Here is a 23,822-nt window from a genome sequence, read left to right on the forward strand (position 1 = left end):
ATAATTGCTAATGTGATGTTACGTTCGAATTAGCAGGCGGTACTGTATAATATGCAGTAAAGAAGAACCATCTTGACAACAACGTGAATGTAGGAGAAGTGAAAGTATACCACCGGTTTGTGGTTCTGCAGCTTTCTCCGCGACATCGTTGGCCACATACTTAATTATGACGGTCGATTTCGTTCACCATTTCACAATATTTTCAGTGGCGCATCTTTCTTCATAATAAATGAATTTAATAATGCTTTGAATACATATTCAAATTATTACGTGTTCAGATATAAATACACTTATTCTAAACATTCCTCACTTATACACTTATTCTAACATTCTCTATACATTTACTTCATCTTAGAATGTTACTTTTTGACTTTCTGTCACCGAGGTACTGTTTATCGTCTAAAAAAAAAATGAAAATATACATGTTATGTTTTCAATCATTTATTCACGAAAAGTGAAAAGTCTAAGTACATCGTTAAAAAAAGGAGCACATTATCACGTCATAAATATTCGGTACAAAAACTTAGGGCTAAAGAATTCTTTACAAGGGTGTTTCGAATGAACAGGTTAAACGAAATCCAGTCTAAGGCCGTCCTATTTGATCAATCTGAGATTGGAGATTGTTCACCACTTCCGGTGGTACATGTTCTCCCAGGATCTCGAAAAGGTTGATCTTCTGATCGCCGGGGATCGATTCGTATGCCGCTAATTCGATGCCCTCTTGTACTTTCTGTATCGTCGCGTCCTTTGGGATAAGATAGGTGTTTTGGGCTTGCTTTATGGCCTCATTGCTAAAAATTTGGCCATCTTTTTGCGGGAATGCCAAGCATGCACATGCCATAAGCAGCGTCGCTAGCACTGTTAAGCGGATAGCCATCTGGAAAACAAAGACGAGCAATGTAGCAACTCTAATTTTAAAATCGAAGTGAAATTTGATTTTTTTAGAAATCCATTCTATTTTCTAATAAAATAGAGTATCCATAAAATTACCGGAGCATGTGTACTCTAGTTGTACATTATTTATTTTAATAATAGATCTCGTTGATTGTTCAAACAGAAAGCAAAAAAAAAGATTTAGTATTACATATATCTGTCGAACATTGATTTTCAATAACGACCATAAGCTTCGCGCACAAAACGAGAACGTTCCCGCGTTTCTTCTATGCCAAGTAACAGGTTGGAATCTAGAGCAACGTTTATCCTGTATTTTCTCGTAATGTGAGAGGGATGCTCGATCCGGTTTTTACAGCATTTCTGACGCAATTAGGTACACACGTAAGTGTAACACTTGATTGGTCGAGACTCCTTTTTTGGTCAAGCAGCGTTATTTTAATCTAATTCGAACAACGAAAATGAAATAACAATCAGAAACACGGAGAACATTACTTGAAACACTGGAGAATTGCGTTAGAGGTACAAATTTTTATTCCTGATTATTACCGGAAATTAGAAATTCATTAAATTTTCGTTGATTTGAAAGAGTGCGACCGATTGTATGCAGCTTTAAACACGCGTGTGTAAGGAATAAAAATTGAAACAAAGTATGCTCCGATAACAGTTGGTAAATTTACGATAAACGACACTTGACGCAGTTTTTGTAATTAAGAACTGGAAGCCAATTTAACGATCGCGAGATGCCAGATCTACGGTGCGAATGGTACTCACGTCGGGAGCGTCGTTTCAGAATCGGTCGCTACGGTGCGAAACTAAAGCGCGCCGCCGGCAGAAGCGGCTTTTATACTCGAGATGGTCACCACTCCTGTCCATCCGGCGAGGATCCACCTCCCAGCTTGTTCAAAGTACCAGGAAGGATCAATCGTTGATCACTTACACTTTCGATCGCCTTGCGAACCATCCGTCTTTCGAAGCAGATATAATTAATACAGTATTATCATCACGTAAAATCTACTGCACAGTGCGGACAAGTCGGCACATCTCACTACATTTTTATTTGACGATGCACGAAAATTTCCTTTGACAGAATTGCATATTAGCAGGAAATTCATATTATTATTCATTTAAAAATCATTTAACAATTTTTTTTATGCATAAAAATAATTTTTTTTTCAACTTATTAATTTTATTGTTAAATTTAATTTTTTGTGACTAATTACCATTACATATGCATTAGTAACCAAATTTAGATTTTTGTAAAAAAATTTGGCCATGGAGGCACTCTCTAAAGTGCCAAAAATCGAAAAATATTATATTAACTGTAAATGGATGTGCAATAATAATACTGTGTAATGGAAAGTGCTTACCAAGGAATATGCATTCTTATTCTACATTTAATAAAGTAGATTTATTTTTTGTACAAATTTTCAACGGTGGTTTTATTTGTTAATTGCATATAAAACTTCAAATTAACATAAAACAAAAACGGCAAAATATATCCTGAGATTCATGCATATTCGGATACATTACTTATTATAGTTTAAGAATTTTATACTTTTGTCTGCGACTTTTTGCGACTCTCAATTTTATAAACTTTTTAAGAAGTGTCCATACCTTTCCTTTAGGATCTATCGTGGAAAATTTGTTATTTTTTTTTAAAATGTATTAGTTATATTGTTAAATTCCATTTTCTGTGAATAATTAACAATAAGTATACATTTGTAAACAAATTTGGTTGTAAACAATTTTGCCGTTACAGTGAGGAATTTACTGGAAAAGTTCAATATTCATGTATATCACGATATGAAATACATTTCTTTTGCAAAACATGCGTATTAGGATGGAAATTGTTAATAATAATCATATAATAATCATTTTTATGCATAATACAATTTTTCAGTAATTATATATCAATCATTTTTATGTATTTTTAATTTGTTTTTAATATATGTTTTATAACTATTGAAAAAGTAATAAGAATGTAAGGATGGATCGAGATGTGCAAGATCACGAGAGTCAATGATTTTGGGGCGCAATCAAAGTACTGAGAATGATTCGGATAGCGAATAGCGTTTTGTTAAGTTTATTCATTTTATTCACTAGTATTATAATTTGTTTAAGTTTATTATTATTAATTTTACATATGGTTCATTTATTATTAATTTTGTTCTAAACTTGTTAGTTTTTAAAAATAAAGGTAATTTTTAATAATAAATTTTTTTTTCCAAAAAAAATTTTTTTTTTTGTTAAAATTAGTAACTATGTTGGTAAACATAATTGTCTGTAAAAAATTTCCTCTATATATACATTAATAACCAAACTACGAGAAGTGCCGAAAACAGGCCTTTTGTCCGCACTGTGCGCTGTAACAATTGCTATTTGACCACTATCGTGGGGGTATACAGTCGGTCACGAAAATATTCGGACACCACTATAGTTTTGACTATTATAGTCCGTACTTCAATAATTTATGCAATAAGAAGAAAAAGAGGTTTCACATATGTTACTATGCAGTGTACAGTTAACAAAAAGATAAGAGATATTTATTTACGATAAGTGATTACCTAAATAATAAAAGAAAAATAGAAAGTACGCTCATTTTCATGTCACGAAAATATTCGGACACTTGCTGTACTTCTCAAGTTTCCAGGTTCCAGGAACTAACTCAAACAATGTTTGTAAACATATCATTCATACTACTTACAGAGTATGTTAGAGATCTTTTCATCGGGAAAAGAGGAAATCGATTCGCAAAATTACAAATTTATTAAATATTAGTAAAAGCACGGTATGGGATATTGTGCGACGTTATAAGAACGAAGATAGAATTGAATCTATCCCTCAAGGCGGACGCAAACCGATCCTCAATACTCGTGATAAACGCTCCATAATTAGGAGAATCAAACGTGATCCTCGGATAAGTGCTCCAAAGTTAGCAGCTGAATTAAATAATGACCGTGGAATATTAGTGCATTTGGAAAACATAAGAAGAGTGTTACGATCAGAGGGCTATAATGGAAGAATAGCTCGAAAAAAGCCGTATATTAACGCGAACAACAGGACGAAGAGACTGAATTTTGCAAAAAACTATATTTCAAAGGAAAGTCAGTGGTGGGAAGACGTAATTTTCGCGGACGAGTCCAAATTTAATATTTATGGAAGCGATGGAAGAATTAGAGTATGGCGGAAATCGAAAGAAGAATTAAATCCGAGACATTTGCAGCCGACTGTGAAACACGGTGGTGGGTATGTGGTGGTGTGGGGCAGTATTTCGGCCCCATGGAGTAGGCGAATTGGTTTTTATCGACGACATCCTCGATAAAAATAGGTATCTGCACATTTTGCAAAACAATTAAAAAAAAGTGCTGATAATATGGGACATCAAAGTGGGATAAAATTTTATCAGGATAACGACCCAAAGCACAAATCGCGTATTGTGCAAGAATTCTTGTTATTTCACTTGCGAGAATGTCCTCCACCCACCACCGCAATCGCCAGATATGAATCCCACTGAAAATTTATGGGATGAATTAGATCGCCGAATTCGAACAACTCCCATAAACAATAAGGACGAACTAAAAAGACGTCTGCAAGAAGAATGGCTACGTATTGGGCAGGATTATCTAAAAAGAATAATTTGTAATATGCCAACGCAATTACGGCACGTCATAAAACATATGGGATATCCAACAAAATATTAATTTATAAAAATAAGATTTATATATAGTGTTATAAACTTAGTTTTGATAGTGTTCGAATATTTTCGTGACACGAAAATGAACGTACTTTCCATTTTTCTTTTATTATTTATGTAATCACTTATCGTAAATAAATATCTCGTATGTTTTTGTTAACTACACACTGCATAGTAACATACGCGAAACCTCTTTTTGTTCTTATTGCATAAATTTCTGAAGTACGGACTATAATAGTCAAAACTATAGTGGTGTCCGAATATTTTCGTGACCGACTGTATGTATAGTTTCGAAAAAATTAAATATTCCAGAATTTATTTACCTAAACATAGAACGAGGTAAATCGATCAGTATTTCGGTACAGAATAAGTCAATTTGATAAAAAAATGTTTTTCACTTTGTCTGTTTAGTGTGGCGGTGAATAAGTGAATTCAATGACCTAACAAGGTCACCTTGAATCGACCTCGAACTTCAAAAGTAAACGAAAGTGGATTCTAATGTTCAATGACATCATTTAACCCTCTCCAATTTCTTTCTTTCCAATATTTATCTTTTCCCATTAATATGCTCTATACGTATATTTTTTTATATTAACGCGTATGTTTTTGTATTTCGTTTATATATTTATTTCGAACAAAGTAGATTCAACTGGGTGCACTATGGGAACATCACGAATTTGCAAACGTGACGGGAGTCGGCAAATTATTAGACGAATGTTTATAGTTATCTAGGGTTAAATGTGCGACTTCGTTAAAAAAGGTGGATGCTCTAAAATCTAAAAGCTTTGAATGACAGTAGTATTTTTAGCATTTCTCTTTACACTTTTACAAATGTACCATCGTACTATTGACCGATATGTAGATCTGTGGGGACGTCGGATTTATTGGTATGGCGTGACCGAGATTTCACTTTTACTATTGTCTCTTTCAAATACGATGTAAGAAATAGTATTGCATTGTGTCGTTCGCGCAGTGATAGAATTCAAAATGACCGTTACTTCTTGCCCACTTTCCAATCAGTGATGAGATTTTGGCCAGTTTTTCTCGCGCATGAACGCCCAAACCAGCAACATATCTATATTATGAGAACAAGGTAGTGAGGCAGTCAAATTGGCGGGAAAATACCGGAACAATCTGTTCCGAAATGAAACGGGTATCCTATGAGTTTTTGGTAAGGTATTGTTAATATTTTATTATACAATGACAGCTAATATTGAGAAGGAGCTGCAAAGAGGCTTAGAGTTCACTATTTTCAAAATTAAATCATAATAACAGTTTTTAAAAATTTTGCAGGGTGATCAAGGTACTCTATTTAATCCAGAATTTTACTCCATTGATGCGCACGCGCACGCGCGAAAAAACAAATACGACTGAAATCTCATTGTTTCCAATAACAAATTTTATGTAAAGCTCGCGGTTGGTTCGTTTCCTTTATGATAAAGTTATATCAAATGCAATGATGGTATCGAAACTACAATATTTATAGATTAAGTATATTAAAATATATCGATACTAAATATCGATATTTCGATTGAAAAGTGTCGATATTCCGATTATCGATACTGTATCGCCATCACTACTACACAAGTGAGTGCATATACCAGCATATACTATAGTTGACTATAGTATCATGGCGCCAAAATGTTACATTACGTATGACTGTGAAGAGACAAGACTTTATATTATTGTATCGGATAGTTTTTCTTAGATTTTTATAGTTTATTTAATGTAGTAATGAAGGATGAAAAATATTACACAGTACCTTGTGGATTCTGTAAAATCTAGTGGAGCAACTAATGTTGATGCAAAACAGGAAAAGGAAGCTAATAATGGTTCGAGAGGAAAACGTAACCGTGTTAAAATTAAAATATCACGATCAAACACGAAAGAGAGGGTATGTGATATCATAGAAAGTAATAACGATATGATAGATAAAACGCCTAGCCCATTTACCAGGGAAAATAAGAAAGTCAAAAATTCGCATGAAACACCGACAAGATCTCCATCGAAATCGAAACTACCAATGCTGACGAGTCTGAAAAAATTAGAGAGTAAAAGTCTAGATTATTTATCTTTAGAATCCAATGGTGCCTGCCACGACAATAAATATAAGAAACGAAGTGATAAACGTAATTCTGATAGTCCGTCGAGAAACAATAAGAAATCTGGAAAGCAATTAAAGGATAAAAAGGATACTGGCAGTGATATGTGTCCTTGTAGTTCAGTGAAGAATAAAGATCCTGATATTATAGATTTAGTAAATGATAAAGAAGATAACAACCACGAAGAGTCCAATGCTTTTCAAATTCTTATGAACCGTAAGAAACAGGGCCAGAGTCTTTCGCCAACGAAGCTTCCTTCAACCGATGAAGCAAATATTAAAAAGTCTGAAGAATATAAAATCAAATTGAAAAAGACAAAAGAAAAGTTGGTGGCTTTAGCCGATAAGAAAGGATATTCTAAGAGAAAGCTTTTAGAGATCGAAGAAGGAGAGAAAATAGAACATATTATTCAAACTCGCATTAAATCTTTTACAAAAGATGAGAAGAAAGATACTAACGGAGAAACAAATGTTGTTACACAAACTCAAACTCAATCTTGCAGCAGTTTATTAAATTATTTTAGGTAATGTATATTATTGCTTGCATTGATAAAACCAAAGATAATATAATTTCAATATCTTTTTTATTTCATTTCTTGTATAACAGTAAAGTTCCAGTGAATTCAACACATTCGAATACAGCAAACATGTCTACTATTGTGGTCAAAGCTGATGTACACATGGCTGAAAATTCCACTCAACACAACATATATAGTTCAAGTTCAAAGTGTGGAACACAATTGAATAGACAAAATAAATTGGATACAAAGTTGTCCAAAATAGATGATATCAATATTATAGAATCCGAGAACCTTAATATAACATGTAAAAATAGAAAACACGACCAATACGGACAAAACAAGCATAGGTGGTCTTTACGGATTAAGCTCCAAAATTCCGAAAATAAAAACTATGTACCAGGTAATTCGAAATTTTCTAGTACTCAAATCTATTACGTAGCATATTTATTGCATAATACATGAAGATACCAAATGCAAGAGTCTCCCACATTGTGGTCGATGGCAATGAACCTTCACACTTTGATCGCTGATTTTTCTATGATTTTTACACGTAACATTATTCGAATGTACATTGCATTATTATTTAATGTTCCTATTTGTTTTTATAATAGACGAAAGTAGCGACGACGAAATATTTTCAACGCAAAGAAGAACAAAATTAAATATAAAAAGTTCTAAGAAATCTGAAGTAACTAAAAGTATAGATTCAGAAGAGATATCTATAATAAACGATTGTGTGAATGGTAACAGCAGTAAATTAAAAAGAAAAACAGCTGATAAATTGGCTCCTTTGTTCACAAAACGACGAAAACCTGATCCAGATGTCCTAGCGGCTCGTCGCTTATTTTTACAACCAGATGTAACGGATAAGAGTAAAACCGTAGATCGAAAAGCAACACCTGTAAACGGTACATTACCGTTTCCAGTTATAAGTCATGTTACACAATTGAGTAACTTGCAAGTAAGTTGCAACGAAACGAACGGTTTTCATATTCCAGAAAAGCTTTGTATCAAATACATTCCTGCTATAAATGTAAGCGACTATAAGTCTACAATGGACTTTTCCGAAGTAAAATTAAAACCATCGAAAAACATGAAAGCAAAAATTCCAGAAGTATTAACAGAAATCGAAAAGATCTGCACGGACACAAGAAAAATATGGAGTGTTGTTTCACTGATTTCCAAAGGGCATGCTAAAAATTCTAATAAAACAGTATCGCCACGATCGAGAACAAAGAGGAACAAACTTCTCGGAGAAGGGAAGATAATAGAAGAGAAGAATACAGAGGATCAATTTGAGAACTGCAGTTGGACTTACAAATACAGGCCAAAAACTGTCGAGGAAGTTGTTGGCAACGAAGAGGCCGCTACAAAATTAAAAGAATGGTTAATTGGATGGAAAGCGACATTTAGAAACGAGGATAACAGTAGTGGAGATGAATTCTATTCTTCCGATAGTGTTTCTTCAAGAATTCACGAGAATAATCAAGTAGCCGTACTTTTAGGACCACATGGAAGTGGTAAAACCGCCAGCGTGTATGCGGTAGCAGAAGAATTTGGTTACACGTTAGTATCGAATATGAATGATCTGAAAGTTGATTAAATGTATGCCCTTTAACTTTGTCTTTCGTTTGTTTAGCGTGTTAGAGGTAAATGCATCGTCTAGGAGAACTGGCAAAATACTTTTAAAAGAACTGGAAGAAGCGACTAAATCGCATCGAATTAAAAAAAATTCAAGCGCATCTACGTTTTTAAATTTAATTTCCGATGAAATTCTACCAAAGAAAATACCGCAAAAATCTCTGGTTCTTCTAAAAGATGTTGATCTCGTGTTCGAAGAAGATGAAGGTTTCATTTCCGCTACTTATCAATTAGCATCGAATACAAAGCGTCCGATTGTGATGACGTGTAGGGACATTTGTCCTCACTTGGCTAAAATGGCACCACAACAAAATCGAATTTACTTTCAACAAGCGAGTGGCAGCAGAGTTATTGCTTTGTTACATTTGATTTCATTAGCAGAAACTGGCTACAGTGTTCCTACAGACTATGCAACGGTAAGTATCGTTAATACATAAATTAATCTTAAGCTACAATATTATATTACAACAAATGCTTTTCTATTTGCAGCAACTGGTACAAATAGGAGATCTGCGGAAAGCTATACTTGAAGTACAATACCTGATGCTGTCTAATCCAACGCACGTTTCAAAACAATCTATCATTTTGAAGAATTTATTTTGGCAGAATATGCGACGTAACTTGTACAAACCAGCGATCAAAGCAAGCAAGAAACAAAAAGCGAAAAAGATTGCAGACAGTAAAACGACAAATTTCGGGAAACACATATTGAATGATGTGGCAAATAAACTAGATAACATCGTTTTGCTATCGTCTCTAATCGACTTAGAAAACTCGGTTTTAAATTTGTCAGAAATAAAAATGCAACCTTGTATGTCTTTGATTGAGAGTACTGCTTCATATTCGGCATCGAACAGGATAAGCCTCGATATAGCCGAATGGCTTAGTGAAAAAGTTGTATACGACGGTCAATTAGATAGTTGTGATGGAACTTCATATCAAAATAGTATCACATTAAAAAGACAGCTGAACAAGGGAATAAATTCAGCATTGTCGCACTCGACATCTTTGTTGCTTGATCGTCAAGTTCTATCTACAGATTATCTTCCATCTTTAAGAACGATATGTAGAGCAGAAGAATCTAGGGCTAATATGAATAATAAAAGGGGAAATCGATTTTTCCACTATCTTCATAGTTTAAAGGGACCATCGATGTCGCTAAAGCCAAACATTTTATCAGCAGCATGTAGAGTAATGTGCGACGTAGCGGACAATAATGCAAATGGAACTATTACTTCAGTATAACTGCTACTGTGTAGCATGTAAAAACGTAGAAATTTATGGTAAAAATATTATGTTTAAATATATATGTTTCTTATCAAATATATGGAAGATATTTCGCACATTCATATACATATATACATAGCTTACTCATAACTTAATACCTCACACCTCACACTCATACCTTGTAATGAATACAAGGTTGTTGCTTGTTTTTTCAGAACTATGATCCTTATATAAAAGTATTGTACAAAACTGTATTATAGTATTTTTAAAGTGTTTATAGAAATGACGATCGAAAATAATCCCTAAGTTTTCTAAGAGATATAATAAACACATATTTGTTATAAATTTGTTTTATTCTTTTCGAGTAAATATAGTTTTCATACAATGATTAAATCTTTATATGATGCAGTTTGCGATTTAATTCTTCAAATTTGAGAATTTTTCGAATGAAAAAGTCACCGTAACGATGGGCCACCTTTGTGTCCGCGATATGAATCATATCATGATCAATGTAAAAGTCCAACTGTAATAATATATATTATAAAATTAATGCTTTTTATATTCTCCGGTAATATTAAATACTAACAGTACTAATAAATAAGTTATGAACATATTACCTCTGAGCCAGATTGGAATTTGCCCTGTAATCCGGATGCACCTTTTGTCCAGACAATATTCTTCATCTTATGTTTGAAACAGAGCAAGTGAATGGTCAACGCGCTGACCTCTTTATTTAAATCCCAACTTTCGTCGGGTCTAGTGTTACTACACATGAACGTTGCCAATTTACTTAACGGCAGAGTAGTATACAATTTTAAATACGAACGAATCGTCGGTAGCATTTTCTGTTGAACAACCTCGTCCATGAAGACTTGAGTTTGGTGCTTGATAGCTTCTCGAACGTAGTCTTCGTTCGGATTGTCAGGGTTTGGTGGAGTAAGAGATAAGAATTTTGGACATGCGAATAAAAAGCACGATTCGAATTCTGCTAGATCTCCGTACTGCATCTTGTACATTTTTTCGTGATAGTTTTTATCACGTAGTGCCTGTTGTAGTCCTTCGTCGATACATTGAGGATGAAGAACAAGACAGATAGCTAGTAAATGATACATTTGTTCCGTTTGCTTATTAATCTGATCATTCTGATAACTTCTTGTCGCAAACAATTGTTTTGTTCTTTGAATATATAATAAAATTCCAGAAAATGTCCTGATTGCATCCGCGTATCTGCGCATCATCATGTAAGCGAAACCAACATAATATGCTGTTGATATTTGACAACCAGGTACATGAGAGTATGCACTTTTCTTATAAAGCTCCACATTTTCCAAAACTTTAATGGCTTGGTAATAATCTCCCAAAAGAGAATGCAAACGCAACAGTCCTACAAGAGAAAAGTATCCAAGCATTTTATATAAAGAATGTCTTCCGAATACTCCAGCAACCGAATCAGGATCTCCTCCACTTGCGTACACCTCCAATTGGCTTTTAATTTTTGATTTATCAACCAAATAATGCAAAACATTTAAAACACAAAGTACATCCCATATTTTGTGGTGTGCATTCAAATGTTCAATTTCTTCTGGTGTCTTATTTGATAAATTAGCACGGTACTGTGTGAAAGACTGAAATTGGTATACAAATTCGTCGATCAATTCCCATAACCATTGATCGGGTAATTCCAACTGAACCGGTGTCTCAGGATGCAATATGTAATTAAACAGATCACAGTAATTATAAAATGAATTGAGACGTTGTTCTAGCGTCGGTCCTTGCATTCGAGCATAAATATGACGATAATAAAGCTCTTTATAGAGAGTAAGGAATACTTGGTCATTATCGACAATAGGTGCAATCGCTTGAGCATCTGGCCAAGAACACTTATCGAACAATTGTTCTGAAAGTTTTGGAAACGACACTTCATACAGGTTCTGTATCTCAAATATCATTCCTTCATTTATACAATTTCGCAAGAATACTAGAAAACTTCGTACAGTCTCAGGTACCTGACGATAACTCAATCTGTCATACTGGTCGCTATGAACGTCTGCCTGCCCATAATCATCATATGTATCATACTGAAAATTGTATAGGTGTTAATTTGTATAAACAAAAAATGATAAAAATTTTATCAAGTTGTTATTAAATACCTCGTTGTAATCGTCGTACATGGTGGTTGAGTGGAATTGATTTTGTATCAATAAAATTTGTAAACCTATACGGTACGGTAGTAAAGATACAAAAACTAACCAAGAAGAATTAGGAAACGTTCACGACCCACGAGAGTAGTTTAGTCATAGACTATTGCTGTTTATGATTCACTGTTTACATATCCGAAAGTGCCCGTAGCCCGTATTCTGTTCACCCACTGACATAAACATATATAGATGGTAGACACAGAAGCACAAATGGAATTCTTCAGAACATTACTTGCTTAGACCAGGGATGGGGCATGAGATTTGATTGGCTCAATCCGAGGCTTTTTTGAAGGCTACGTCCCCTTGTCCCGGCTGCGCGTCTCGCTCTTCGTAACTGTCCAAGTTCTCGAGCTGCCTCAGGCCCGTACCGTATATGTATATGATATAAATACTGTTGTCAATGCGTTTTTTTTTTGTTAGTGGTATCTTCTGTAAGCCTATACCACTGTATCGCATGATAATTTTCAGCCTTATTTTTCGCCAAGCAGGTTCAAACGTGCGCAAAAATCTAGGTTTCCTAAATGTCAGTAAAATTTTGAAATCATAATTAGAAACTATTTCCCAAATTTATTTTCTCCAAATTATCATGTGACGCAGCGAAATAGGCCTACAGGGGATATCATTGACAAAAAAAAAACGAATTAACAATAGTACCTCATGGGTGATGTACTTAGAAACCTATAGATAAGGGTGCCGCGTTAATGCGCCACACGCAGTTCATATGGTACGGGCCTGAGGGAGGCGTAGCCTTCGAAAATGCATTGGAAAGTGCTATTAATTCCGAAGCCTGGTCTAAGATTATGTACTTGTTTTTAATTTCAACAACTGCCAGATAATACTATTGACGTTTTCAGTGCAGCAAAAACACGAATACGAAACTGCGCATGCGTACACAAGTTTGTACACTTAAATTCATTAATATCTATACAAAATAGATATACAATTCGTGTAAATTGTGTATAAACATTCGGCTATGCGAGTAATATTCAGTCCATGAGATTGAGCATATTTGTTAAAATCTATTTCTGCCATACTACGGTTCAAATATTCCCGTATTTTCCAACGTTTCCAATATTTTTCGCATGTTGCCTCTCTATACTCTTTTCTCTTCCAATCAGAATCCACTCGATTTTATTGTTTATGGTGGATATCATATGACATGCCATAGAAATTATAAAATATATTACACACACAGAAACAACCTGCTTATGTGTGTTAGATTATATAGATTCTTACGCACACTATAGGGACGGTGTGCATCTTTTTCACGTAAATGTAAATTCACTGATAGTTTAATACATACAGAATGGGTATATTAGAGAAAATATCAGAAATCGAAAAAGAAATTGCTAGAACCCAGAAAAATAAAGGTTTGTACATATTTGAAAATATAATGTTTCATTTTTCTTAACCATATTTTGAAACACTTGTATTCACCTATCTCTTTATGACACATGCAAAAATTTAAAAAATAACCCAAAAATTCGCAAACATTTTTTTATCGAATAATTTCGAACAGAATTTAAGAGGATTTTCTTCAATATCTAGAATGTAAACGAAGTTTTATCCTAATTTATTCGTGATTATTAATTACCCTTTCGTAAGTGCATTTCAATATATTGAATATACCGCTAACAATATTGCAATGTTTATTACGATAATAATTACGAAATTTATCTGTTTATGGATGAATAATTAATGCGTTTAGTTTATAAGTACAGTGGTAATCCAAGTGGAAATTAATTAATCAATTTATTATATTGTAAAAGTAATCTTGTATAGAAAGTAAAATTATAGTAACTTTAATCAACTAATGTATTAACTTTCAGCTACCGAATATCATTTAGGATTACTAAAAGCAAAACTCGCAAAGTATAGGTCACAGCTTTTAGAACCAGGAAAGAAATCTGAAAAGGGTGAAGGATTCGACGTATTAAAGTCAGGAGATGCTAGAGTAGCTTTAATAGGTTTTCCATCTGTGGGGAAGTCTACTTTATTGAGCACATTGACTCATACAGAGTCAGAAGCAGCATCTTATGAATTTACTACGTTAACTTGTATTCCTGGTGTTATAGAATATAAAGGAGCTAATATCCAACTCCTTGATCTTCCTGGTATAATTGAGGGTGCGGCGCAGGTAATTGTAACGTTAAGCTTTGCATGACCCATAAAATTATATAATAATTAAAATACTAGATTTGCTGAATTTTCATGCTTTTGAACAAATATTTTAGGGCAAAGGAAGAGGCAGACAGGTGATCGCTGTTGCTAGAACAGCAGACTTAGTTCTTATGATGCTGGATGCAACCAAGCAAGATGTACAAAGGCAACTGTTAGAGAAAGAATTAGAATCAGTTGGTATACGGTTAAATAAAAAGAAACCAAACATTTATTTTAAAATAAAGAAGGGAGGTGGATTGGCCTTCAATTCAACATGTCCATTGACGAAAGTAGACGAGAAACTAGTTCAAATGATTCTGCACGAATATAAAATATTCAACGCGGAAGTTTTATTTCGCGAAGATTGTAGCGCTGACGAATTAATTGACGTAATTAACGCTAATAGAGTATATTTGCCATGCCTCTATGTACATAACAAAATAGATCAAATATCGATAGAAGAAGTCGACAGAATTGCTAGACAACCTAATAGTGTAGTAGTTAGGTAAAACTTTTGAATGTATTTATTCCTGTTTATTTTTTTTTTTTTTTTTTTGAGAGAGAGAAAAGAAGACATTGTTACAGCTGAAATTTCTAATACAATTCTGTTTGCAGTTGTAATATGAAATTGAATCTGGATTTCCTACTTGAAACACTCTGGGAATATTTATCTTTAATAAGGGTATACACGAAAAAACCTGGACAACCACCCGACTTCGATGACGGTTTGATATTACGAAAAGGTGTCACCGTTGAACATGTTTGTCATGCTATTCATCGCACGCTTGCACAGCAATTTAAATATGCTCTTGTTTGGGTAGGATATTCCTCTATAAAACAACAAATATTAATGTTATGTTACGTGGATAAGGTATCATATTTTTGTATATCTTTCAGGGTACAAGTACAAAATATTCACCTCAAAGAGTAGGAGTGCAGCATGTCATGCACGACGAAGATGTTATCCAAGTAGTTAAAAAATAAATCTTGCAATGTTACATATATATACAAATGATCGAGTGGTAAAGTTAATCTTTACGATTCTCTTGAAATTTTATACACGTTTGCTTAAAGAATATTCATATTTAAAATTGTTTCAATCTTTCATTTGTATAAAATGAATATAAACACTCAAACTGTACATTTTTAACAATATAAAATTTAGAGTTGTTTATGCAAACTATGTAGTGTAATAAACCATCATTATACATATAGTATTTTGTATATTGAAACAATTCTTTCCATTTTGTAATTTAATAAACAATATTAAAACTTTAAAAAATTTGTGTACAGAGTATTAAGACTTCTTTATTTAATACTACGATTTAGAAGAGTTATACATTGTTCTATATACACGTTATTTTAGCTGTTGATCAATGGAAAAATAATTATACTGTAAAATACGGGTATTACGGTTATAACTATAGCACAACGCATATGTATATTATCTATTGCAGATAAGACCGAAATAAAATACAACAAAGTCACGTGACTTTTTCAGGAATGTAACTTGATGATTATTTTTATCTCACACTCGGTTCAAATTAGCTCAGATTAACGAGTAATCTCCTGTATTGTAAGAGTATTTTGTAGTGAACTACTTTTCCATACCTATGTAAAATTTTTTTAATGTTACTTATATTCTTGTTTAGTAATAAGTTGTTACTCCTGTAACAAGCTGTAACTTGTTTTGTTACTCCTGTTTCTGAACTTCTATCCATACAATCGATGCAATTCGTTCCCAACCAAGGTTTTCAAACATTTTTTTAGACGATGAATTGCCCTCAACAATAAATAAGGTTACCGAAATATCTTGCATTCCGAGACTTTTCGCTAGAGCAGACGAAACTGTTTTTGCATAACCCTTTCTCTTATGCTGCTCCAAAGTTTGAACCATTCCCAGTCCATGCCAATCATTATGCAATACCCAAGAAACCAAAGAATTGTCTTCTTTCAAATATAATCCTATCCCGCTATTCATTTCTATTAGTGAACTCAAGAACCTTGTAGTTTCTTCAGGGTGTTCCAAACTTTTATGTGGCCATTCAGAATGTACAAGGTGAACATCCAATTTATCTAAAGTTTTTAAATAACATTCTTCTGGTACACTGACAAAAAATGAAACATGTAATTAATATTTGATTACTAATATGTACATATATGTACAGTTTGATACCATAAAACTATACATATTATTTTTATTTGAATGGAGACAATACTTACCAAACTTCTAATTCTGCACATTCCTTTGCAGTTTGAAAATAATAATTACCTGGTGTTGTAAATTTGGTTTCTAAGTTGATGGCGTTTTTAAGGTATTTTACTGCAGAATATACTATAGGCATAAAAACCTCATGAACAGCAGCTAAATAAACTGTTTCTTTCCAATTTATAACATTGGTTTCTGTTAACACTTTATATAATAATGTACCATTTGGTTCTAGTGTAAATGATACCACTATGCTTAGAGTAAACTAAACAAATCATGAATGAAAAATAAATTAACTACATATATTTATACAGTTGATTGTATTTTATATTCGTGTGTCATATGATTACCCTGGATATTCCAATAAAAGTACCCGTCTCCAAATCACCATTTGGACAATAGATATCAATCAATAAGTTAGGTTCCTTTTCTTTCCATCTAATTGCATTTTCAATCCAATAGTAATGCTGTGTAAGAAACAAAAATTTTATTAATAACAATAAGAGACAAAGATATAAGAAACGTGTATTGTATGTAACAAGATGAAAATATTTCATATGAGAAACACATTGAAACAATGATTAAAATAAAAAAATAGTTGTCCTCTGATATAATACACAACATACTAATACCAATTATCTATAGGTTATTCAAATTAATATTAAAACTTACGTATGCAAATGTTGGCCAATTATGCTTTGTTTTACTTTGAAGAAGTCGCCATTTTTTAAAGGGCAGTGGCTGCAAAATATCGGCGGCAAGAGCTTCCTCTAACATTGTATAATACTGACAATACACACCGAATTCAGTATACACAACCAATTCAGGAAGCTATATACAATGCAATTATGTTATGTTCTACCAGAGCTGGCTCTACATAATGTGACTCTTATCAATTTGAACTCTTATCATTAGTATGAGAATACAAATAATTGAACGAATTGTGTTTATCTACCCCATCCCTGCCATTTGAAAATATGAAATTATGCTTACGTCATGCTGTCCTATGATCATGACTGTTCAAATTTAGTTCCAAGTAGACAAATCTTGCTCTATTTTATCTCCACATTGGATGAGACCAATACGTTACGTATTACGCTATCTACTAGACATTCTATTTCCTGTTGATCAATGCGAAGACCGTCAATAAATTAGTAGGCAGATCGCTCATGGTGAATAAAATCATTGAATTACTTTATGGAAAGGTGATTTTTAAAATCCAATTATTCCTTTGTTCGACAGCGATATATTCACATTTTTTCTAGAACAAGACACTCGAGTTCTGCATTCAGTGTTTTAATTTCTAGAAATTATCACAATCTTTGGTTCATATTTTCTACGTGTTTCTTATAAAATGTACAATAACGGGCTTATAAATTACTAACCATATTATACCACTATTTTCAGATGTTCATTACAAATGGAATAGTAAATGAGTATTTTATACTTTAATTTACACAATGACGTCTATCTACACTATCGCATCTATTATACTATTATAGTATGTATAAATTAAAGTACAAGTTCGGGAAACAGACTTATTACAATTTGATCTAAAAGAACATATGCAATGTGTTTGTTAAGTTGTGCATTTTGCAAAGAATTTACGACAGAATCCATCAGTTCAGTCCATGGCTTGTAGAATCCTATTAACCAATACGGCAGTAAACCGTACAATCCTTTCTTCGCAGTCTCGCAACAGTTCTCGCGGTTTCCTTGAGAAATTCTTTCTTTCATACGATTCTTATCACCCATGGCTTTCGTGTGCAACAAGTTTATTACGGCAACTGCGCGGCCGCTGCTCAATATTCTCGACAAGGCGTTGTAAAGTAAAATATTGACGAGCGGATCTACTTTTGTACGAGTTGAGAAAGCGAACATCCAAACAGCTCGCGTAACCATCGAAGGTACGTTCAGTAATTTGTCCACTAGAGTAAAGGACAAAAAATTCAATGTTTACTGTACAAAATGTTAGAAGATAAGTTGTAGTGAAATTTGTAGAGAATTTTTACCTGCGTCCGCCACGCAGAAACAAGTTCCCTTCACGTGAGAACGTGTCGCCGAAGGAAAGGGTAATGTCTTTTGTAAATCGGCATCCAAATGCAGATTGTCGCCGAATACTCCATCCGAGAGGTCGCGGTGGCCCTTTTTCTCTGTTTTCGCATCGTCCATCTCGCTCGGTAGTTCAATAGCAACATCAGTATAATCGTTCTTGACGTTGGTGGATGCCAGAAACGTAGTCATAAATTTGTCGAGATTCTGGCCCTTTTCTTTCCGCAATTTGTACGCCATACTTTGATATAATATCCCGATATCCGGCGTGCTATAATTTGTGAAGTACGGTTTCAAATTCGGCATTGTCAGAAAATTGTACAGTAACTCGCTGCTTCTGAGCACCGGTTTCGAAAGTAATTTGTCCAAGAAGTCCTCGTACCGCTGGCTATTCAGAGTGTGAGAAGAATGAGGATTCTTTCTCGACGGCAACGGCGAGTCGCTCAACTCCTTATCACCGTGGAACTCGATTAATCGTGTACGCAAAGCATAAAAGTCTTGATCACGACGTAAAACCGTCCAAGACTTCCCTTCGGCTACGTTATGCACGGATATCATGTGAAGCGGTTGATTGTCTCCGGATTCGGTGTGCGGAATACTAACTCGCCATGTTGTTAAATCTCTCGGAAAAGCATTGTTCGGACATTTAATTTCATTGTACGAGCGTAACGGATAATCGATCTCTTCGCCTTGGTAGATATCTTGGTAAGGCATTCCATCGATTGTCGATACTCGTAAAATTCCTTCGATCTTTTGAAAGTGATTACCAATTTTCGCCGATACATTTGCGGATCCACTGACGACACTGAAAGTAAACGTTACTTATTATCTTACAAAAATCTTGCCAACCAATCTTCCAGTACTAATCTGCTCACCTTGCACGCGATGATTGTTTAGTACGACTCACTGTTGGGCATCCGCATAACAAAGCATAAAGCTGAAATATCAAATATTTTCAATAATTTTGAAAAAAAAAAACAGAAAAAATACAGGTAATTTACTTACCTGATAACTGTGATGAAACGACGGCAAGCAAGTGGATTCTAATAATGCGTGAGCCTCTTGATGTGCTTGATAAAATGGTCGCGATGTTCTTAATTCTTCGATTTTCTTTGAACTTTTCTCCAGAACTGAAAGCATTATCAGAGTAAGCATTTCAAGACTTTAGAAAGGAAGTGAAACGCAAAGAAGGACGCATGATGATTTACCTTGTTGTATTCCCATTGATATGTCTTTTGGTAGATGTAAATATTCAGGTCCATCAGGGTCAAGATACGTTGAATACATGTTTTGTATATCAATATATAAGCTATTTTCAGCATCTGCACTTATCTCCGGATTTAACATTCTTTTGCTCAGGTCATCTGAAAACAGATAATATATTAGAATCGAGCGAATATAATTTTGAAACATCAATTTTGTAATTGAAACAAATAAAATATATTGAATTGGTGCTCACCAATATCTAAACAAAATTGTAAAAGATTCATAGGCCCAGTTTCTTTCACGTGTTGTATAAACATATATAACAAACGAGCATCGTTCAAAATTTCGTCCAACGAAGGTTTCAGATGATTGTACGCAAAGTTTGGCGTGACCGGATTGGTCATCCAACATTGCAACATCTGTACATTCAATATATCTACATTATTGGACATTTTTGTGTCCTGATGCGTTGTTAACATTACTAATGTATTTATGTTTTCTGGATCGGCGATTGCATCTATTGCAGGCAATAAAATCCAGTTTGATAAAATTTCACGGAGAATCACCTGAAAATATTTTGTAATCAAATTTCATGTATCAGTTTCTTCTATGTAAAAGAATAGTTTCAAGGAGTACACGAACTAGTATGTTAATATATATAAAACAAATAATGTTGTTCGAAGGCGCAAGGACTAGAAATTATGTCTCACCTTATTGTTAGTAGATACGTGTACAGCAGGAAGTAAGTGTGGTAGAATTGCAATGACCAAGCCTCTAAGATAATTTAGTTCAGCTTTTCGCGAGTAAGCCGCTGGATGAATTTCGTGACCCAGATATTTAATCACATGGTCACGGAAATGAAACGCGTTGTATGAGTTTTGGGAATTCGCGCTCAACACTTTCCAATCTTGAGAGTGTTGCAAAAGCAATGGTATTAGTCGACAGAAAACGACATTGGCTATGTCTGTACGCAACAATCGAACCACTAGATTTTTGGTTGCGGTAGCTGTAGCCAAACGAAGTTGCTGCACAAAAGCTTCGTTGGTGGAGAAATCCGAATACCATGCGCAAACATACTTTTTCAATACATCTTCAAGAAGCTGGGAACAGAAATTATACGCGTCTATCGGGAAATAAGTGAAAAATTTTCTCGAGTCTCTTTTAATCTCTAATAGAATGATAGAAATTTTAATACTTGTTCCAGAGCATGGTCGAAGTCCTTTGGTATTTTCACTTTAGTTGAGTGGGGTAATAGTTTGTGTCTCTTACAGTCGTTGCTGTTACAAACACTGCAAGGTTCTTTAACTTCGTATATTGGTTTTAGTGTGCCACAGATAGCATTGCATTTGACCAGTATCATACTAATGTATTGCAGTATGTGGAGTCCGTAAAAAGCACTTATCATGTATAAGCAACTCATAACAATTATCCAAATAATACTAAAAAAATATAAAATATTATAAAATTATGTTTGAAATATTAAATATAAATACCTACATATGTACTAAAATCTACACAATTACTCACCTTTTAAATACGATTAAAATAAATGCAATTAGTGTAAGTACTATTGCTGGAATTATTATATTACAAACATAAAAATCTTGTACTTTGTCAGTAGTGAAAAATGCCATTGTTTCGTCGATTCTCCTGATTGGAATTCAATCACTGTTCATACTCTGTATAACATAATAAAAGAACAACAACGTTTCAGATATAATAAGTATGCATTATGCCACATTTGATAACACTTCGATGCATGTACCACGTGACATTGTGTATAGAAAATAAATACACACATACATGCATACTTACATGTGTATGTACAAGGTCTCTTGACGCATATTTGTTTGTATATAAGTACACAATCTAAAAAATAATTGTCCATTTCAAAATGGACGTCTAGGGTTGTTTAAAAAGAATGAAGTACGTAAATTCTAACCTCCCATAAAAGGAAATACACTTGGAAATGAAAATTTCAAATAAGACTCCTGACAGGGAAGAATTCATACACGTGATACTGCAATCTACGTACATACATAAGTACAATCACAAAATATCATGACATATATTTAGGTATATGAATGTCTTTTTTCGCAGTTTATCTCGATAAGCACAGATAGATTTTCAGTATATCATCATAGTAAATATTTTTTAAAGGCAATGTACCTATCATAAACTATGTTTTTTTAGCTGTCATTTGAGAAGCATTGAAATATTACTTTTTGTTCGAGCACAAATGATTCTTGCCGTTTTAATCATAAGACACAATGCTAATTTCGGCAAGAATCATTTGCTCGGTTCAAGCGACTGTACAGCGCCATTACACGTAGTGGCAAAACGCTCAAACTGTTAGTCAACAGTTACCGACAGGCGGTTGTAAATAATGTAGATTTCTGTATCGATTAATTTGTTTATATTTAGTCGTTAACATTTATTTTGTTTTTGGTTTCCTACCAACAACATTATTGACATAACAAATTGCAACAGATTAAAATAAATACTGAAAGAGCTAACACGTCTTTTATTTGGAGAAATATATTACACCACAGACGAGGTATAGGAGTCTCCTATTCCTCGTCTGTGATGTAACCCCATTACCATTTTCGCGTCACATTCTGTATTACGAACTGGAACTAAAATCTGCTGACAGCGTCGTTAGTGGTAGGAATTAAAATTAAAAATAGCTATATATACAGTAAATTATCGTTATATGTCGGTACCGCCGTTCTTTTCACTGACACTCATACGAAATCGGTGGTTCTCGCCGAGCGTCCCATTTGAAATACACAGGGTATGCTGGAAACCTAAGAGTCATCCCGCGTGAAAGTCATGGCATACAAACATGACTGACATTCAAACGGAAAGAATATCCGTCTCCGATATAATGTTGCACGGAGAAACGGACAGCGAAACTTGAGAACCGTCGTCGCCGAGGAGCGGGCCACACATTGTCGGCTATATCGGTGTGAGACCAGAAGACCACTACTAATCCAATTACAAAACTTCTTTATTTTTCGTTATTTTTTTATGAAACTTTTACCAACATATTCGTGACATTTTTCTGATTGAAATGAAACCAAATATGATATAATTCCAATGATATTTACGTGTGTAATGAACGACGGAAGTCTATCCTATACCACGTCTGCGCTAGTACTAGCAGAGAGAAGCTCCTCTGTGGCAGTAGAGTAGGCTGTGCTCTAGGCGCATGCCTAGGGGATTTTGGCGTATGACGCTAATATCCCCATATGCTCTGGTACCATAGCGGACTCTATCGAAATGGAACGGTCAGCTAGTGAACTACATGACGTTGTAACACAAAAAGCGTTCGTCTGAGGAGGCTAGATTTTACAGCGTTGTCAGCAGTGCAATGTTGCTGCATTATATTCATACAAAAAACGTCGATCCTTTCCGGTTCCTTTCTTGCTTTCCGGAGTTGTCGAAATTCAGACGCATATTGCTTTTTAATTTAAATTATAGAATTTTTAATTACAATAATTTTGATTAAATGATCATCTGAACATTCGTTGACTTATTCAAAAATCTTTTCAATTTTTTAAATTGTTTATTCAAATATAAAAAGGTTAAATGTATTGAAATTTTTAATTCGTAGATTTTTTAATACATTCGCGTAAACCTGATTATATACAGGGTGGCCCACATAACTCTGAACAGCTCAATATCTCGAAAACTATACCATCGATTTTAAAGTTCTTAGTCTTAAATTGCATGGAACTGAAGGGCCTTTCTGACTACATAAACGTGAAGTGGCCTCCCTTCCCTTTTAACGGGGGAGGGGAGGTACCTTTCTAATTTTAAATGGAACACCCTATAAAATGTTACATATTTAGATTCTACAGGAAAAAACAAGTCAATTTTGTCTGAAACATTTTTTTGTCAGAATCTTCCATGATGA

At 34.0% G+C, this 23,822-nt stretch overlaps 6 protein-coding genes across 8 annotated transcripts; 2 read left to right on the forward strand and 4 right to left on the reverse strand.

Annotated features, from left to right (window-relative positions):
* Nucleotides 1–421: 421 nt before the first annotated feature.
* Nucleotides 422–3,301, reverse strand: LOC143360726 (uncharacterized). 2 transcript variants are annotated; one of them, XM_076799836.1, is made up of 3 exons: nucleotides 3,252–3,301; nucleotides 1,666–1,905; nucleotides 422–877 (listed from the first exon to the last, which is right to left on the reverse strand). In XM_076799836.1, the coding sequence occupies exon 3, from the start codon at nucleotides 875–877 to the stop codon at nucleotides 584–586; it is 294 nt and encodes a 97-aa protein (XP_076655951.1). In that variant the 5' UTR covers nucleotides 1,666–1,905; nucleotides 3,252–3,301; the 3' UTR covers nucleotides 422–583. The 2 variants fall into 2 exon arrangements, with proteins under 2 accessions (XP_076655951.1, XP_076655952.1); XM_076799837.1 differs by lacking the exons at nucleotides 1,666–1,905; nucleotides 3,252–3,301 and adding an exon at nucleotides 991–1,297.
* A 2,912-nt stretch (nucleotides 3,302–6,213) lies between these two features.
* On the forward strand, nucleotides 6,214–10,409 carry Elg1 (enhanced level of genomic instability 1). Its single transcript, XM_076799651.1, has 5 exons — nucleotides 6,214–7,213; nucleotides 7,297–7,610; nucleotides 7,822–8,776; nucleotides 8,850–9,267; nucleotides 9,341–10,409. Exons 1-5 carry the CDS (start codon nucleotides 6,330–6,332, stop codon nucleotides 10,094–10,096), a joined length of 3,327 nt encoding a protein of 1,108 aa, XP_076655766.1. The 5' UTR covers nucleotides 6,214–6,329; the 3' UTR covers nucleotides 10,097–10,409.
* A 3-nt stretch (nucleotides 10,410–10,412) lies between these two features.
* On the reverse strand, nucleotides 10,413–12,419 carry Eif3l (eukaryotic translation initiation factor 3 subunit L). Its single transcript, XM_076799652.1, has 3 exons — nucleotides 12,229–12,419; nucleotides 10,696–12,156; nucleotides 10,413–10,601 (listed from the first exon to the last, which is right to left on the reverse strand). The coding sequence occupies exons 1-3, from the start codon at nucleotides 12,247–12,249 to the stop codon at nucleotides 10,467–10,469; spliced, it is 1,617 nt and encodes a 538-aa protein (XP_076655767.1). The 5' UTR covers nucleotides 12,250–12,419; the 3' UTR covers nucleotides 10,413–10,466.
* A 989-nt stretch (nucleotides 12,420–13,408) lies between these two features.
* On the forward strand, nucleotides 13,409–15,928 carry LOC143360635 (developmentally-regulated GTP-binding protein 2). Its single transcript, XM_076799667.1, has 5 exons — nucleotides 13,409–13,646; nucleotides 14,106–14,413; nucleotides 14,511–14,941; nucleotides 15,052–15,253; nucleotides 15,334–15,928. The coding sequence occupies exons 1-5, from the start codon at nucleotides 13,583–13,585 to the stop codon at nucleotides 15,418–15,420; spliced, it is 1,092 nt and encodes a 363-aa protein (XP_076655782.1). The 5' UTR covers nucleotides 13,409–13,582; the 3' UTR covers nucleotides 15,421–15,928.
* LOC143360636 (uncharacterized) lies at nucleotides 15,290–17,760 on the reverse strand. Its single transcript, XM_076799668.1, has 4 exons — nucleotides 17,318–17,760; nucleotides 16,996–17,112; nucleotides 16,660–16,910; nucleotides 15,290–16,544 (listed from the first exon to the last, which is right to left on the reverse strand). Exons 1-4 carry the CDS (start codon nucleotides 17,420–17,422, stop codon nucleotides 16,130–16,132), a joined length of 888 nt encoding a protein of 295 aa, XP_076655783.1. The 5' UTR covers nucleotides 17,423–17,760; the 3' UTR covers nucleotides 15,290–16,129.
* A 135-nt stretch (nucleotides 17,761–17,895) lies between these two features.
* LOC143360634 (sorting nexin-14) lies at nucleotides 17,896–21,772 on the reverse strand. Of its 2 annotated transcripts, XM_076799665.1 has the most exons (10): nucleotides 21,719–21,772; nucleotides 21,431–21,582; nucleotides 21,099–21,342; nucleotides 20,614–21,003; nucleotides 20,157–20,469; nucleotides 19,906–20,061; nucleotides 19,703–19,827; nucleotides 19,573–19,634; nucleotides 18,658–19,502; nucleotides 17,896–18,573 (listed from the first exon to the last, which is right to left on the reverse strand). In XM_076799665.1, the coding sequence occupies exons 2-10, from the start codon at nucleotides 21,535–21,537 to the stop codon at nucleotides 18,158–18,160; spliced, it is 2,658 nt and encodes an 885-aa protein (XP_076655780.1). In that variant the 5' UTR covers nucleotides 21,538–21,582; nucleotides 21,719–21,772; the 3' UTR covers nucleotides 17,896–18,157. The 2 variants fall into 2 exon arrangements, with proteins under 2 accessions (XP_076655780.1, XP_076655781.1); XM_076799666.1 differs by lacking the exons at nucleotides 20,614–21,003; nucleotides 21,719–21,772 and having other exon boundaries at nucleotides 17,897–18,573; nucleotides 21,431–21,666.
* Nucleotides 21,773–23,822: the final 2,050 nt, after the last annotated feature.

This window comes from Halictus rubicundus, chromosome 13 (genome assembly GCF_050948215.1).
Source record: "Halictus rubicundus isolate RS-2024b chromosome 13, iyHalRubi1_principal, whole genome shotgun sequence".
In the NCBI taxonomy this organism is placed as follows: domain Eukaryota; kingdom Metazoa; phylum Arthropoda; class Insecta; order Hymenoptera; family Halictidae; genus Halictus; species Halictus rubicundus.

Coding starts and splice junctions, on each gene's coding strand:
- LOC143360636 (XM_076799668.1), bottom strand. CDS start 17,422: ATGTTAGAGGAAGCTCTTGCCGCCGATATTTTGCAGCCACTGCCCTTT. Junction 17,113..17,317: donor ATTGGCCAACATTTGCATAC/GTAAGTTTTAAT, acceptor TTTCTTACACAG/CATTACTATTGGATTGAAAA. Junction 16,911..16,995: donor CTTTTATTGGAATATCCAGG/GTAATCATATGA, acceptor TGATTTGTTTAG/TTTACTCTAAGCATAGTGGT.
- LOC143360726 (XM_076799836.1), bottom strand. CDS start 877: ATGGCTATCCGCTTAACAGTGCTAGCGACGCTGCTTATGGCATGTGCA.
- Elg1 (XM_076799651.1), top strand. CDS start 6,330: ATGAAAAATATTACACAGTACCTTGTGGATTCTGTAAAATCTAGTGGA. Junction 7,214..7,296: donor AGTTTATTAAATTATTTTAG/GTAATGTATATT, acceptor CTTGTATAACAG/TAAAGTTCCAGTGAATTCAA. Junction 9,268..9,340: donor TTCCTACAGACTATGCAACG/GTAAGTATCGTT, acceptor TTCTATTTGCAG/CAACTGGTACAAATAGGAGA.
- LOC143360635 (XM_076799667.1), top strand. CDS start 13,583: ATGGGTATATTAGAGAAAATATCAGAAATCGAAAAAGAAATTGCTAGA. Junction 14,942..15,051: donor CCTAATAGTGTAGTAGTTAG/GTAAAACTTTTG, acceptor TTCTGTTTGCAG/TTGTAATATGAAATTGAATC. Junction 15,254..15,333: donor TTAAATATGCTCTTGTTTGG/GTAGGATATTCC, acceptor TATATCTTTCAG/GGTACAAGTACAAAATATTC.
- LOC143360634 (XM_076799665.1), bottom strand. CDS start 21,537: ATGGCATTTTTCACTACTGACAAAGTACAAGATTTTTATGTTTGTAAT. Junction 20,062..20,156: donor ACAATTTTGTTTAGATATTG/GTGAGCACCAAT, acceptor ATCTGTTTTCAG/ATGACCTGAGCAAAAGAATG. Junction 19,635..19,702: donor CGTTTCATCACAGTTATCAG/GTAAGTAAATTA, acceptor TTGATATTTCAG/CTTTATGCTTTGTTATGCGG.
- Eif3l (XM_076799652.1), bottom strand. CDS start 12,249: ATGTACGACGATTACAACGAG. Junction 12,157..12,228: donor TGTACGACGATTACAACGAG/GTATTTAATAAC, acceptor TACAATTTTCAG/TATGATACATATGATGATTA. Junction 10,602..10,695: donor AATTCCAATCTGGCTCAGAG/GTAATATGTTCA, acceptor ATATTATTACAG/TTGGACTTTTACATTGATCA.